Source organism: Pteropus alecto, unplaced genomic scaffold (assembly GCF_000325575.1).
Source record: "Pteropus alecto unplaced genomic scaffold, ASM32557v1 scaffold3, whole genome shotgun sequence".
NCBI classification, from domain to species: Eukaryota; Metazoa; Chordata; class Mammalia; order Chiroptera; family Pteropodidae; genus Pteropus; species Pteropus alecto.
This window is the reverse complement of record NW_006442484.1, coordinates 64,189,475-64,205,663: the sequence shown is the minus strand read 5'-3', so window position 1 is coordinate 64,205,663 and position 16,189 is coordinate 64,189,475. Positions and strand designations below refer to the sequence as shown.

General features: G+C 38.9%; 1 protein-coding gene across 1 annotated transcript in view; it reads left to right on the top strand.

Annotated features, from left to right (window-relative positions):
- The window catches only part of C2CD6 (C2 calcium dependent domain containing 6), a 100,604-nt gene that overhangs the window by 46,963 nt on the left and 37,452 nt on the right, over nt 1–16,189 (top strand). The window contains exons 12-13 of the mRNA XM_015596461.2: nt 2,170–2,213; nt 3,259–3,549. Coding sequence (XP_015451947.1) covers nt 2,170–2,213; nt 3,259–3,549 — 335 coding nt within the window. The remainder of the gene's footprint in view (nt 1–2,169; nt 2,214–3,258; nt 3,550–16,189) is intronic.

Sequence of the window (16,189 nt, the reverse complement as noted above, 5' to 3'; positions counted from 1 at the left end):
TACTTATATGTGTCTTGGTGTGGGCCTCTTTGGATTCATCTTGTTTGGGACTCTACACTTCTTGGGCTTATATGTCTATTTCCTTCACCAGGTTAGGGAAGTTTTCAGTCACTATTTCTTGAAATAGGTTTTCAATTTCTTGTGCTCTCTCTTCACTTTCTGGTATCCTTATGATGTGAATGTTGGTATACTTGATGTTGTCCCAGAGGCCCCTTAAACTATCCTCATTTTTTTGGATTCTTTTTTCTTATCGCTGTTCTGATTAGGTGTTTTCTGCTACCTTATCTTCTAAATTGCTGATTCGATCCTCTGCTTCATCTCATCTACTGTTAATTCCTCCTAAGTTTTCTCTTTATTTCAGTTATTGTATTCTTCATTTCTGACTCATTCTTTTTTGTTTTCTATCTCCACTTTTATATTTTCTATCTCTTTGTTAAAGTTCTCACTGAGTTCTTCGAGCATCCTTATAACAAATGTTTTGAACTCTGCATCTGATAGATTGTCTTCATTTTGTTGAGTGCTTTTTCTGGAGCTTTGTTCTGTTCTTTCATTTGGGACATGTTTATCTTCTTATTTTGGCTGCCTACTTGTGTTTGTTTCTACGTGTTAGGTAGGGCTGCTATGTCTCCCAATCTTAGAGTGGCTTTATGTAGTAGGTGTGCTATTGATCCCAGTGGCACAGTGTCTCCTGGTTACTTGAGTCAAGTGATCCAGGAATGTCCCTTGTATGGGTTGTGTGTGCCCTCCTATTGTAGTTGAACCCTGCTTGCTGTTTGCTGGTCAAAGGGAGGGATTGACCCTCAGACTGATTGGTTATGAGGACTGGTCGTGACCAGTGGAGGAGCTGTTGTGGAGGGGCTGACCCTACAGAACAGGATTCACTTTAGCAGGGCTCTGGTGCCTTCCAAGTCTGCCCTTTGGGTGTGTCATCCTCAAATGTGACCCTGGGTGGTGTTCTGGCTCAGACCGAAGCTGGCCACCAGGTATGCAGGCTGGGGCATCCGGGGAGGAGCCCTGCCATATACCAAGTTCAGCTGCAGCCTGTGCCCTGCCCAGCACCACCTGGCGTGAGCATCTAGCAATCCACAGCTGGCCACCACCCATGCTTGGCTTGGTAATGTCGCAAGAGGCCAAGCCACTGAGGCCAGCTGCTGCTAGTGCCAGGCTTGGGGCTGCTCAGCAAGAGGTATGGCACATGCCAAGGCCAGATGCTGCTTGTTTAGGTTTTTGAAACTTCGAGAGATTTTTAGAAAGTTCTCAGCATGAGCCGAGATAGGCTATTTGTGTGGAAAATCCACTGGAAGCAGCTTAGATGGGCCCACAAGTTGGGAGGAGCAGGGTCTCAGGGAATCACCAGGGCTTGGTGACTAGTATTAGCCAGGTTGATTGAGACTCAAATATGGCGGCCACCTGCATCTGCACACTGGCTGGGGTGAGGGCTCAACAAAGGAACAATGCCCTCTGCCAGCTCTTCTGTCTGGGAGATAGCTGCCCCTCCAACCTTCACCCTGCAGCCAGACAACTCATTTCCTCCCCATATGACCCTGGTGCCTTTGAAGCTACTGCCCCAGTGCTGGAGCTCAGAGCAAGCAAGTCCATCAGCAAGTAAGTCCCCACAGGCCCCTTAAGAGGAAAATCTGCAACTACTTCAGCCCTCTATCTTAGTCACAATCTCCACTGGTTTTCACAGCCAGAAGTTGCGAGGACTTTTCCCAGCACTGGAACCCTAAACTGGGGAGCCCAGTGTGGGCTCAGACCCCTCACTCTTCTAGGGGGACCTCTGCAGCTGAGATAGTTCTCCTAATTCTCAACTACCACATGTGGGCATTGGACCAGCCCATTTCATGTCTCCACCCCTCCTACCAGTCTCAAGGTAGCCTCTTCTGTGTGCCCCCAGTTGTAGGACTTCTAATTACTCCCAGTGATAGTTGTAACTTTGATGTGGTTGTGAGAGGAGGCAAGTACAGCATTTACCTACTCTGTCATCTTGACCAAAACCCTGATCAGTCTGTTTTTCCTAAATAGTGTTTATGTTTGAATAGCCACTTTTATTTAAATCGTTCTTTGTTCTTGGTGAGAAAAACTATACTAATATATTATTAGTGTACATACATATAATGTGTTTATCATTTTATATGTAATAACATATTTCTGTTAATTTCTTAACAGATGTCTCTTTTATAAAGGAGGAAGCCAAAACTATTCCAAGTGAGGTAAGGGAACTTGGAAGAGAACTTCTAATAGTCACTATTTTATAAAAGGATTAAATATTTGTAAGTGGAGAAATATTTGTAGATGAAAAGACAAAAGTACTCAAGAACTTATTCGGGTTATCATGGTTATTTTTTTATGACACAATCTGTACATTTACACAATTTATTTATGTAAAATTATACTCTTCAAAGGAAATTTTCAGTACAAAATGGTAATATTTAAAAATACATGTGAAAATAGGGACAAAAGGTGTTGACAAAAAGAAGAGAGAAATAAGTAAAAAAAAAAAAGCATAAACTTCCGCACGATGATCTTAGAAATTGATGCCACAGACCTAACCACGTTCTTTACTTTTTCCTCTAAAAATAATAATTTACATTTTATAAATAAAAAGTTCACATGATATTATTTGCTTTTTATCTATTTTTATAAAGGTATCCCATAAGCAGTGTATCCCTATGTAAACCAATGACAAATAACATTTAATGATTTCCATCTTGGGTCAGTGGCTCTCAAATACCAGTTGAAGAGTCAGTATGTACTGTTTTCCCTAGTTAAGGAGAGAGAAAAAAGACACTAAAGAGAATTTTTTATACAGCTAAATTTATTTAATTTAACAGGCTGTCCTTTGTTATATGAATCCATTCTTTGTACTATTTTGCTATTTAAATTTCCTTTGTGATATAGCTGTGATTTTATGATATGCTATTTTGCTATTAAATTGTCCTTTATTTTAGGATATATTGGTGATAGTATAACAGTAAAATGTTAGACCTCTCAATTTTCTCTTTGAGATATTGCTGATTTATAAAATCTGAATATATGAGAGCCACTGATTTATAAAGCAATATAATCAATATTCAGGCAAGCAGAATTTCTCAACTCTTTTAATAAGGAATGTAACAATTTACAAATATTGATGGTAACTTGTTATAATAAAGGATAAAGATGTACAAATGATTTTAAGTCCAGTTTTATTCGTTTTAAATATTTCATAGTCAGTAATAATTAATTGGTAGTTTGTTTTATTGATATATTTTCTAGTTACTGCATAATGATGATATGAAAGACCTGAGCCTACCAACTTCGAACCAGTCAAATCAAGATAATTTAATTGATGTTGCTCCTAAAAGTGATGAATCAACAAAACAAACAGATACTCTATTACACATTATTCCTAGCCTGACCATAACAGAAGAAAACAAAATACTACCTTTAGAGGAATACTCATCAGAAGACATGATGGACAGAAAAATGAAAAATGTACTCTTTCAACCAGGAGTAAAATTAAAAGATAAATATACAGGCATTTTGAAAAACTCATCTTCATCAGAGGTAACGTTGAAAAGTATCCTTATAAATTCAGGTGGAATAAAAGGAGGAACCTAGATTTATCTCCAATAGAAAATAGGTGACAAAGTAACAGTCTAAGCTTAGTCAGAAGGAAGACCCCAGATTCAAAATCAAAATGTAGCTTTCAAAGCCAAGATCCAAAGGAAGACCTTGAATTAAGGTATCTGCCCTCATATTAAAGTATACAACTAGGAAAAACATAATTTATTTAAAAAACAAATTAAATATAAATAAATTGAAAATACATTCAAATGTCTCCAAGTGGAAGTGTATCTAAGTATATTAAACATACTCATCAAGTAAGGAGGGAAAAACCGTTAAAGCAAAGTGATTAGAGATACTGGTAATACAAACTAGTCTCATGAGTTGGTATAAAATTCAGCTGAAAGTGTAACAACAGTAACAAAGTTATTTCAGTGGAAATTTATTTCAGTGGAAATTTTTAATAAAATTGTTATATAATAAATAGCATATGTTCTCCTTGTTGTAAGCAATTTTATAGTTTAGAATAAGAATTATCTAAATGTAAATTTAAAGGTACATTAGGGTAAAGTCTTTCTCAAAGTAACAGTTATTTTGTTTAGATCTTTACATCTTATTTGAATTACTATTATAGGTATCTTATAAAGCAGTGTAAAAATGCGTACTGGTCAGTAGATAAACAATATGAGTTCTAAGTAAGGCTCTGCTGCTAAATATGTCAACACGAATAGGCAACTTAATCTCTAAACCTATTTCCTCATCTTTTGAATGGCAGATCATACTAGGTCATTTCTAAATTCCCTTCCAAATTCCAACAGATATGATTTTATTAAATATATTTAGTTGGAATAGGTAATTAGAAATAATCATATCCAAAAGATATGATTTTATTAAATATATTTAGTTGGAATAGGTAATTAGGAATAATTAGGAATAGTTACCTAGATCAATAACCAATCTAACTTAAAAAGAATAACATTCTTGTTTTTAACTAAATGTGGACGTGATAGTCATAGAAAATTTAGAAAATAGAAGTATAAAAGAAAAAATAAAAGTAGTTATAATTCTACTGCCACATTTAACAATTTTATTTCCTTTCAGTCTTTGTTATGCATATAATACCATTTATTTTTTAAAACTTGGATCAAACTGTGTGTATATGTATATATGTATATATATGCATGTGTATATATATATATATATAATTTTGTGCCTTTTTAAAATGACATCGTATTATAAGCATGTTACTTGAATTTTCTTAAAAATTTGCAAGATACAGAATACCTTCACATATGGATATTCAATAATTCTTTTTAACAGCTTAAATATTGTTAGACATTAAGTTTGAAATTAATAGCCTTTTACTTAACTATTTATTTGGATCTGTGTTTATTTCCTCTTATATTCATGGAAATGGCATGTTGACAGATTGCTTTCCAGAAAGATTATACCACTTTACATTCTCAATAGTGATATTTGAGTATTAATGGTCTTTTAAATAATGACTAAAACTTTTTCATGCTATTAGCCATTTTGATTTTCCCTATGAGTAGATAGATCATGTCCTTTGTCCATTTTTTTCTGTTGAGTACTTGGTGATGTTTAGGTTTTATAATGAGCTCTTTTTATTATGAGGATATTAACTACTTGTATATTTATGTCACATATTTTTTCATAGTTTGTAGTTTGCCTTTTAATTTCCTTATTAAGTCTGACTTCCAAAATATTTAGTTTAATTTGATAAGTGAATTATTTGTTGCTGCATAACAAACCACTCCAAAACTTAGTGGCTTGAAATAATCGTATTATTATCTCTCAAGATTCTGTGGGTTGACTGCACCTAGCTGGGCAGTTCTTTTGCTCTACTGGATATTGGCTCATCCTATAGTTATCTAGGAACTCAGTTGGGCTGGAACACTCATGATAGCTCGCTCACTTATACGTCTTACGTCTTGATGGGAACAGCTATAAATCTGAGCTCATTTGGGATGCTTGGATATCTGGTTTAGTGTGGCTGTTTCTCTGTCTCTGTGTCTGTCTGTCTGTCTGTCTGTCTGTCTCTGTCTCTCTCTCTCTCTCTCTCTCTCTCTCTCCATGTAATTTTAATCTTAGGGATTTTCCCTCTCTCTCTATTCCACCTCTTCACATGATCTTTCTAGTGGGGCAGCTGAACTTCTTATGTGGCAGCTTGGGATTTCCAATAAACAAAAACATAAGCTTCAGGTATTCTTCAGACTTAGGCTTTAGAGTAGCATAGAGTTACTTCTGCTGCATTCTGTTAGGAGATTACATAAGTGCATGAATCTTGGAAGGTGGTGTTCATTGAGGGCTGTATTTGGAGATTAACCACCACAGATTAACTTTCTCTAGCTCCAAGTAATTCATGTCCCTCCCACATGCAAAATATACTTACTCCACTTCCAAGATCCTGAGTCTTATGCTATTAACTGCATCAGGTTTAGGCTTGAGGTACAGAATTTTAACATCTAAATCAGATTTAGATGAATGAGGCTTTTTGAGTATTCCTCCTCTCAATTTTAACACCTGTGAACTGAAGATACCAGTTATCCATCCCCTACATACAAGAGTGAGTCTGGAACAGGAAAACTGGAATATTGTGAAGGTGGAGGATGGGGAAAGTGAACCATAAAGCAGTCAGTGGGCCTTAGTAACTCTGAAGCTCCCAGCTTTGTCTTTGATGCTTGGCTTTACCATCTGAATAATCCTTTTTTTTTTTTTCCCATAAGAAAGAGTTTATATTTGTAGCTGAGTAGCTGTGCAGCCTATGTTTTCTCTGTAGAAAGTTGAGAGTTCAAAGCTTCCTTTCACTTAAAATTGTTTCTTTTTCTTTCAGTCCAAGATGCTGTGATTATCTTAAAGATTTTTCGGGCTTCCTGTGTATCAAATTATGATCTCAGCCAAATGTTACACCTCTAAATATCTTCAAGACAGGCCCCTGTTTACCTTTGACTGATAGTCAAAGTTCTGTAGCACAATACTTAAAAATCTTAGAAGCTCTTTTGTCAAGCAGAGAAGATCTAAGAGGTCACCCTAAGATACTTAGAATAATTTTTATCTAGCTGAGTTGGTCTGTGAGACACTACATTAAATCTTTTTGAAATCTTAACATTTCTTACAGCCACACCCTGTGATATAGACCTTGAAACCACATTTTACTGGCAATGCCATTGGACCCTGACCAATGAAATCATGAGATAAGGATTTGGGGCATTGGCTCATTGGCTTAACAGTGTCATCAAGGACCCAGGAACCTGGCCCTTTCTTGTCTTACCTCTTTTACACTCATACTTGTCTCTTCATAATCACAAGATGTTGCTTCAGTTCTAGGCATCACATATAGATCAAGGCAGGGGAAGTAATGTGGGCGTAGAAGAATCAAGTACTTCTCTTGCACTTGCTCCCCTTTATTTTTACAAAGAAACAGAAGTTTACCCAATAATCCCGCAGTAGATTTTGTGTCTCATTGAATAGATTAAGGTCACATGACTATCTGTAGCTTCAAAGGAGAATGGGAAAACTATTTGGCAAAGAGAATGGGATTGCCAATAATGATTTATCACTGTGTACTGTATACATTGCTGTTACAAGCAAAATTCAGGTTCTGTCAGTAACAAGGTAATATGGGGAGCAGTTATTGTGTAATCAGTTACTAGTAGTGCTGCAATTATTCTCTCTAATGGGATCTCTTCCCCTGGATCTTCTCAGAGTTCATTCATTCACATCACTCAGGTCTCTACTCAGCTGTTACCTCCTTAGAGGAGGATTCTCTGACCACTCTATGTAAAGTAATTATCTACTCATCCACCCTACCCTGTCCCTATTACTTTTTCTTCATGTATCATTACCTGGTATATTACACATATTACATGCTTACTTGTTTATTGTCTGTTATTCCCACTTATTTTTAATTCTAGATGGTAGTGATTTAGTCTTACTACAGTATCTTACCACTTAGAATGGTAATAAGTCCATTATAAGCACTCAAGAAGTGCTTTCTGAAGTCCAGTTTTTGAATTAATTAGTTAAAAATACTGCAGAGTATTGCATTTTAAAAGAACCTCTGAATATATTATAACTCCTTGACCTCATTGTGTGTATTAATCTCACGGTCATAGGAAATGCAAATTATTTTAGTACTCTTAAGGTGAATTAACTACCTAGCTCTAGCATAGCAAATATCAGGCATAAGGCAGCGAGATTAATTCCACATTCCAGAAAGAGTAGTGATACGGCCCTTGATTATGAATGAGTCTGAGTTTAAAGCCTCTAGTGCCTGCAGAAGACTAGGATTAAAGAAGACAGGAATGGTGTATGTGAAATCTCTAATCTTCTGTTCATCCATTTGAATTTAATTGCCTTCACTAAGCTAAGAATTCCATTTATGAAATTTAAATCCTTGAATAATGACTGATGGACAGATAGGAAATATGCCATGATCTCCCCAATTCTTTCTTTGCTAACTTTGCACTTTGAATCAACCCAAGTCATGCATGTGAAATGCACCTTATAATTATTCTTCCACTATCTTTTTTAATTCAATAATTGTTTCACCTGGAAATTTTTCTAATCTATATGTTTTCTTTTCATAGATATGATTTTTAAAACTAATCGAGACTATAAAATAAAGATTCCATGATTTTTGAAGAGGAACTTTTCCAATTGATCAAAATAGACCTTCTTTTGAAATAATTTTAAAATTTCTAATTTTTCTCTTTGCTCATACCTTTTCTCTGGAGGATCTATTTGTTCATTAGTATTTGAGATGGATTTATCAGAGATTGTTTATTTAAATTTTTTGGTGCCAGACAAAGGAAAGGGACTTATTTTATGTTTCCAATAATTATAATGTTGCTGCATTAGGCTTTCATTTTCTTGTGAGGAATAGGAAAAAAATATGCAACTTGAAACAATAGATACTAGGGAACATCACTAAATTTCCAGAGTGTTTCCATATTCATTGAGCCAGCATTCCTTTACTTAGCTGGGCACCCTAGGCTGATTACTGGTGCTATGAGCTTGAAGAAATGTTTATTTCCATTGAGGGATAGAGGATTCTGTTCACTTTCTTCCAAGTCAGGCTTTTACTTGAATATCATAAGTCACAGGTTGATTGGTTAGCCCTTCAATCTGTTTTTATCTTGACTGTATCTTATAGAAACATTTTCGGACTGTGGATGGTACCTATGCTTATTATTTTCCATCCCATCTCCACCCCTATCTATTCTTCACTTTTCTTTGTCCTGTTTTTTTGCCCTAAGATGGTGACCCCTGTGGACTGCCTCACCAGACTCTCTTTCTGGCTGACTTCTAGTTAGATCCAGCAAGTGGCAGGCGCTGGAAGGACATTGGAGGGTAAGCGGGGAAAGAAAGGTTGGGGTTCTCTGTCCTACCGTCTTTCTGCCTTGGTGCTCTGATTCTGGCAATGGATTATCCTTCTCATCTACAGCTACTGCTGGGTGGCCCCACTTCCATGACCCCAGCTAACTCTAGGCTCTGGCTAGAGCGGTAACGTCTTCTCAGTATTGTCCTCAACATCCCTTACTGGTTCCTTATCCATATACCCACTTCATTTATCTTAAAGCCTCTTTAGTTCAACCATTTTACAGGAATTCTAATTCCTACCCTAACTCTAACTAGTAATCTAAGTTTTATAGTATGCACACAGATTTTCCTCTGTTTTTATATCTATCTGCTCATTTCACAGGGGCTTTGTAAAAATTCAAAAGAATATCTTGACCTGAATGTTCATAATGCATTTTTTAAAGTACAGTTAAAAATGATGCATACTTATAAAAATTCAAGCGATCCCCTCCACGTGCAAATAAGAGCCTGTAATTTTACCACCCAGAAATTATCTGCAATTGCTCTGAGTAATTAACTGTCCTTTGTGTCTATTCAGGAGACTCATGTCTTCTGTCAGCATCCATGATATTGACAGACATGGCTTTCTAAAAGACAAAGGATAAGAACCTGTGGTCTGATCAATTGGATTTAGGGGACAAAGGATAAGAACCTGTGGTCTGATCAGTTGGGACTTGGTAGTGACCAAATTATATGCTCAATCAGGCAATAAATAGTCCTCCACTTTATTGTTTATTAATGAGGGGAAATTGGAGAGGTAGTTGCAAGCCAAGTGTGGGAAAGTAGGTTCAAAAACAGCTGCTTGAATAGTGCCCTGGTTGTTGCTAATTATCCTATAGGTAGGAAGACTTCCTCGCCAATCTGATAATCCACCTCAATCTGTTTCATATTAATAATTAGCACTAAGATTTGTCCCGGATGGGCAGAAGATTCTGCTCAGTTATGGAGATGAATACCTACACTGAGGATGACAGGATGGGAATTCATGACTGCTATGGACAGAGACCAAGTGAATCATTAGAACTTTGGCTGGTTTGCTTGGGAGACTGTGTATAGACTGTGTAATACATATAAAGGAAGGGTGGCAACAGGTGGGCCATCTTATGGTGAACTACTTCTGCAATCTGTAGTGACAATCGTACGTCCATTCCAAAACAACAGTAAAAGATCTCATTGTTTGTTGTCGTTGTTGTTGTTATTTTTGTAGTGGGTTCTGGCTGTTGTAAGGTAGTTTTGGCCCTCTTGGGGATATTTCCCTGGAACAGACAAACTCTTATGGGAAACCATACATAGGCATTGACTAGTGTTCAGGCTCTTACTGCCCTGAATTGGAAACACAATGCTGATGAATATGATCCCCTAGGAAATGAGAAACTGACCCAAGAAATACAGATCAATTCTTGCAGTCAGCTTGCCCTGGAAAACTCCTGTAGCCCTAATGTTGAAACCAGGCAAGAATTTATGAGATGTCATCATGGTAATGGGACAGCAGATGCCCTGGATTGAAGTGAACTCCACAAGTAGCTCACTGCTTTGCAAATCGAATTCAAGTCATCTAAGGACCGCAAACCTCATAGCCTTATCCAGAAAACAGTGTAACCATGGCTTCTGAGTCAAGGCATTTTTAAAGATGAAATAGATGGTGTCAGCTATGAAGACCGTGCTGCCTGATACAGAGGTTTGGGAAGACCAACAACAATAAAAGTTCTTTGGATTGAGCCATAAATTGCTGCTACACCACTTAAAACTGAAAGTAAATATGAAGTCCTGTTAAGTGATATGATTTGCTTTCTCCTGCACCCCATGACACCTCCATTTCCCCTTATTCTAATCTCAGCTCCTTTAAGGAGAAACATGATTAGAGGTGGAACCAAGATCTCCTTCACCCTAAACAGGATGGAAGGCTCTATACGGCCATTCAAATTTGCCAGGAAATTTTAGGGAGGATAGGGACCCAGTCTTTTATGTCTCTGTTGGATATGGGTGTCCAAGTCTGTACCTTACCCAGACCCGTGGAAGGAAAGGTCACTTAGATTCAGTTTATGGGCTTTCGGCAAGGGTCACAATGTGGAAGGGAACATAACCTCCTAGATGGAACTCTTCAGATTAACTGAAATGAAACACATACTGTCGTTTCTACATCAGATTAACTGAAATGAAACACATACTGTCGTTTCTACATCTGTATGTGTAGTAGCAAACATTGTGTTGTGTACTTGTCTGTCCCCATCGCATAAGTGCCAGAGGGATTGGAAGAATGACACGTAGAAAAGTATTGGTGGTAAAAGTAAGTCACTACCTAACTTGCCTCCACATGTCCTCTCAGATGGTCTAATAGAAACACTATAGAATCCTGGGAGGACAAAGGGAAATAGCCTTCATTAAGGACTTCAAGGCAGCAGGGAAAGTAAGAGATGCATGATCTTAGTATGATATCCCAGTGAAATTTGCTAATGGAGTTAGAGACTAAAGTGGATTATCACCAACAAAATCTAGTTGTTGCTTCTATATCCCAGCTCTTCTAGATATTGTGACTACAACTGAATCCATTATACAGACTGATGGCACTTGGTATGCTATCTTGGACATTGCCAACACTATCTTTGCTATACCACTGACCTGAGGATCAAGATCAGTTTCCATATATTTTTAGTATTTCTCCAGTGGTACCTACTTACCTGCCATTTGTCACCAGTGAGTGGGTCAGAATTTAGCATGAGTGCTTCTACCCTCTGATGTCCACATCCTTCACTATATAGATGATGTCCTATTGGTTAGCAAGTTAAAAGCCTAGTCTCAACAGCCTTGAACATGGTATTATCACACCCCCACTGACAGAAGTGGATAATAAACCCTGATGAAATTCAGGGGCCTACTTACCAGGTAAAGTTCATTGGGACTATCTGGGCATAATGATTCATAATGTTCATTCCTTCTGGCAGTCAAAGAAAAATTCATCTCTTTGCTCCACCCGCTTCCAACTCCATAAAAGGAGGCCCAGCACTTTGTTGGACTCTGAGTATAGGAGACAATATTTACCTCACTTGGGCATTCTCCTTCACCCTTTATACTGGCTAACCTACAAACCAGCATCCTTTTAGTGGAGCCCAAGCCAACAAGCTGAGTTAGAAGCTGCCTAGCAAGCTGTGATACATAGTCTTTGGGGCTCTACAATCCTAATAACCCCTTTGATCCAAAATCTGTGCTGATGGGAACCTCTGCCCTCTTGGGGTTTTGGACTTGTTTTTCTCTGACATAGCTACCAGGTTCCCCCTTTTGAAAAGCAGTCATTAACTTGAGTACAGAGTACCAAGAGCTATTGAGCTCAGTGAACACCTTACCTAGAGAGGCCTTGTGACTCCGGCTTGTTATTCCCATTTGGGGAATAGAAAATTGAGTTCAGCAACTAACAAAGTGGAAAGGGCCCAATAATCTTTTCAAATGGAAATACCATATTTAAGAACACAGACTGCCAGACCCCAGCAGTATCTCCGCTTTGCAATGTGGCAATTACTCTTTAGGGAAAATCTTATCCCTCCCTCTGCCCCCTGAAGAAAATCAGTGGCTCAGTGGGGCTTTTGCTCTAAATAAAGTCTTTTCTTTCTGACCCAGGAGTCTTCTGCTATCACCCGTGAGACTGCCAAGATAATCTCACAGCTTGTAAGTAGGGTAAAATCTGAGAACCTGGACAGTTCCTGATAGTTTTGGCAATGAGAATAGCATGCTGCCGAGAGACATGACTTTCTGGAAGAGGAAGGAAAAAGGGCCCCTAAAGGATTGGCTGTGGAATGTGAGACCTTTTTTGGCTTTCAGTAGCAAATGCTCTCACCCAAATGGTGGTGTTGGTGAGGAGGGGATGCGTAGTAAGGGCCTTTCACTTGTCCTACTTGTTAATAACTATTCAAAGGCTGAATGGTGAGAGACAGGATTAAAACAAACAACCCAAATTGTGCTTCATTTGTTGTTCACTCCCCTCTGGGGATGGGAGAAAGGGTGGGGAAGAAAGGGACAACCTCAGCTGCTTTCAGGAAAAGGTCCACTATGCTGGAGGAACTTCTAGGAGGTGAAGGGCACCAGCTCTGTTGGATATAGGTGGCAAAGACTCCATGGTGGAGTCACAGTAGCATGTGCCAGAAAGAAAGGAGCTTCTGAGCTGAGATGCACTCTGGAAGCAGGGAGGTGCACAAGGCAAGAGGCGGCTCCAACCTGAGATAAGGGGCCAAATAGAAACGAAAAGGGGCCTTTCTACTGTTCCAGCTGTTCTGCACAGGCTAGCCTCTCTCACACCCTTGCTTTACCTGTGCTCCTAGTCTGTAAATAACAACCTCCTGACGGCCATTATAGCTATGGCCCCCTAACATGTAAGTTAGTCTCTGCTAAGCAGGGGGCAAAAACCTGAAATCAGCTGGTAGGGTTTGGGCAGAACTTGCAGTGGGGAAAAAAATGTTACGTAAACGTGACCTTATGGGTAGGGCCCTTTCTGCTGATTCAGTGTTCTATTGTTATACCTCTCACTGCTAACTCTGTAATGAAACTGACATGTTGCATGCATATACTGCAAATACTCATAAAGTGTCAGAGGAAATTCTCCCCTTTAGGGCACCGCCACATGTAGAGAAGTTCTCACCATTTGCCACAGCTGAGTGGATCAGGATTTAAGTGAATGCCTCCACCCTCTGTTGTCTAAAGATAGAGGTGATGTCCTGTTGGTTAGCAAGTCAAAAGCCTCAATCTCAGTGGCCTTCACTGTGGTGGCATCACACCTCTACCAACAGGGGTGGCTGATAAACCCTGACAAATTCAAAGGCCTGCTTGCCAAAGAAATTTTCGTGGGACTGTGTGGGAAGATTCATAACACTCAAATCCTTTCGTAGTCAAAGAAAAAGTGCTGTTTCTTTGGCCACCCATCCCCTAAAAAGAAGCTTAACATGTTTTTTAACTCTTTAAGTATAGGAGACTGTATTTACCTCACTTGAGCATTCTACTTTGCCCTTAATATCAGCCAACTTATAGATAACATGCTTTGAGTGGGATCTAAACCAGCAAGCTTTACTGGCCAAATGGTAGATATATGTTCAGGGGTACATCTGACCTGATCCTAGCATTATTTTGGTTTTCCACGAAAAAGTGACAGCTACTGATTTTGGTGAGAACTTGTCCTCCATTCTGCCACCTGAAAAGCAAAGCCACTGGCTCATTGGAGACCTGGATTCACAGAAGTGCCCCTAAATACCTGGTGGTATCGAATAGGCTATTGTAGCTCTTCAGCCAAAAAGCCAGCTATGCAGAACCACAAGTGGATGTGTTCACTCCACTCAGTTGGGTAGAACTCTAGCCAGTACTCGCTTGAAGAACCTTGTTCTATTTTTACTTACTTTTGGGCTGTTGCCCATGGCCTAGCCGCTTAGTTTGCCATTTGGAAAACTACAGACAGGCAGATTAAAAACACCCCTCTTTGGAGCTGCAAACTGTAGAACCACATTGCTGCTACCAAAGGAACCATGTGAATTGTGAGATGCACACAGTAGGGGCATGTTCTCAATAAGACTGACTGGAATCAAGAGGCTGATTGAGCCTCTATAACCTTGCCTGGATTTATCATTATACTGGACACAACAGCACATCCATTATCATACCCAGGCACAAAGTAAAGAAGACAACTTTGCCGTTTCTGATGCAGTGGCCACCACTGCATGCCAGACTTGACTCCTGCCAAAAGTTCACGCATTTATCTGGTAGTGAGGGCATTTACGGATATCCCAGCTACTCCTAACATTGGACTTTGGGCCCCTTTTGGGGTAATTGGTTGACATTTTTCAGGTTATGATATCACTTTCAGTCCAATCAGATGACTCCAGCTACTCTATTGTAGTCCTTTAAAATATCCTTGATTGTGTCCTTGACTTTCTGGATCATTTGCAGTCTAAACATGGTGTGCAAAAGCCACTAAAAAATGGCCCAGTAGTCAAGGTATTTGATGAGCCTTTCATTATCCCCACCATCCACATGCATCTGATATTATTAACCATTGGAAAATTCTACTAAAAAAAAAAAAGACTCAAGAAGATTTCTGACTGTACCGTTTTCACCTCCTCCAGGTCCATATTTCTTAGAGTAAGGCAGTTTGGGCACTGATTGCAGCTCTTCCCAGAAAGAGACAATTTCCTCTCAGCTGCTTCCTGGGTAATGATCAGAACAAAGGGAATGGAGGGTTATATATCTATTTTGAAAATTTTGAGATCCCATTTGACCATTCTTGGACATAATGCTTCTTTTTTCCCACTAATGGCAACCCCAAGTTGGCATGCTTTGTATACCCTCCGTGCGGCAGCCATGCCAAAAGTGGCCTAGGGCATTCGAAAGTCTGGTTCAGTCACTTACATTCTCTTATTTGATTAATATCGTGCTATTTCATAAGAATAACATCCACTTGGTTGAGTACACTACTCGCCTAGTACTCCTACAGTGTCCCACTTGGACCAATGTTGGGGGCAAAACGGGTCTCTGTAAATTTTATTAAAATGCCCTTATTCCCTTTTGGATCTGGGTTAAAAGTCTATGTGACATTAGGAGATGACTAGGGAAAAGGTAAAGTTGTAGCCATCTGGAAGCTTTTCTGTCTCTGCTGAGATTCAGTAGGAGTTTGACTCTTCTAGGTCTTCCTTCTTACTTCCTCAGTTTACCTCTTTCTAAGTTAGAAGATTTTAGTAAGAACTCTAAAACTTTTGTAGATTTATTTGTTTGCCCTCAGAATTACTTCTAAGACCGGAGGTAAGGTTAGGAACAAGGTGATTTTGTAAACATCCTTTGTCTTTGCTCGAAGCATCCTTTTGTCTTTGAAGTTAAAGACAAAAACTTGCACCTTAATAGGGAACTGGGGAGGGGGGACCAGTTCCCTATTAAGCTGCTGCTTGTGAATTTTTAAAATTTATTTATTCAAATTAGTTTCAAGTATACAGTACATTGGTTAGACATCTATATCGTTCATAAAACAATCCCCCCAATTGCTCCCTCCCTCCCCTGGCCCTCCACCCAGCCATCATATTAATGCTGACTGCTTTCCCTCTGCCGTGCTCCCCATCCCCGTGACCAGCTATCAGCTACTCATTTGTACTTCTTTAACCCTTCACCCCATTCTCCTAGCCCCCAACCCCACCTCTGTCCATCACCAAATTGTCTACTATATTTGTGCATCTGTTTTTGATTAGTTTGTTCTTTTTATTCCTTAGATTCTGCAAATAAGTGAAGTCATGTGGTG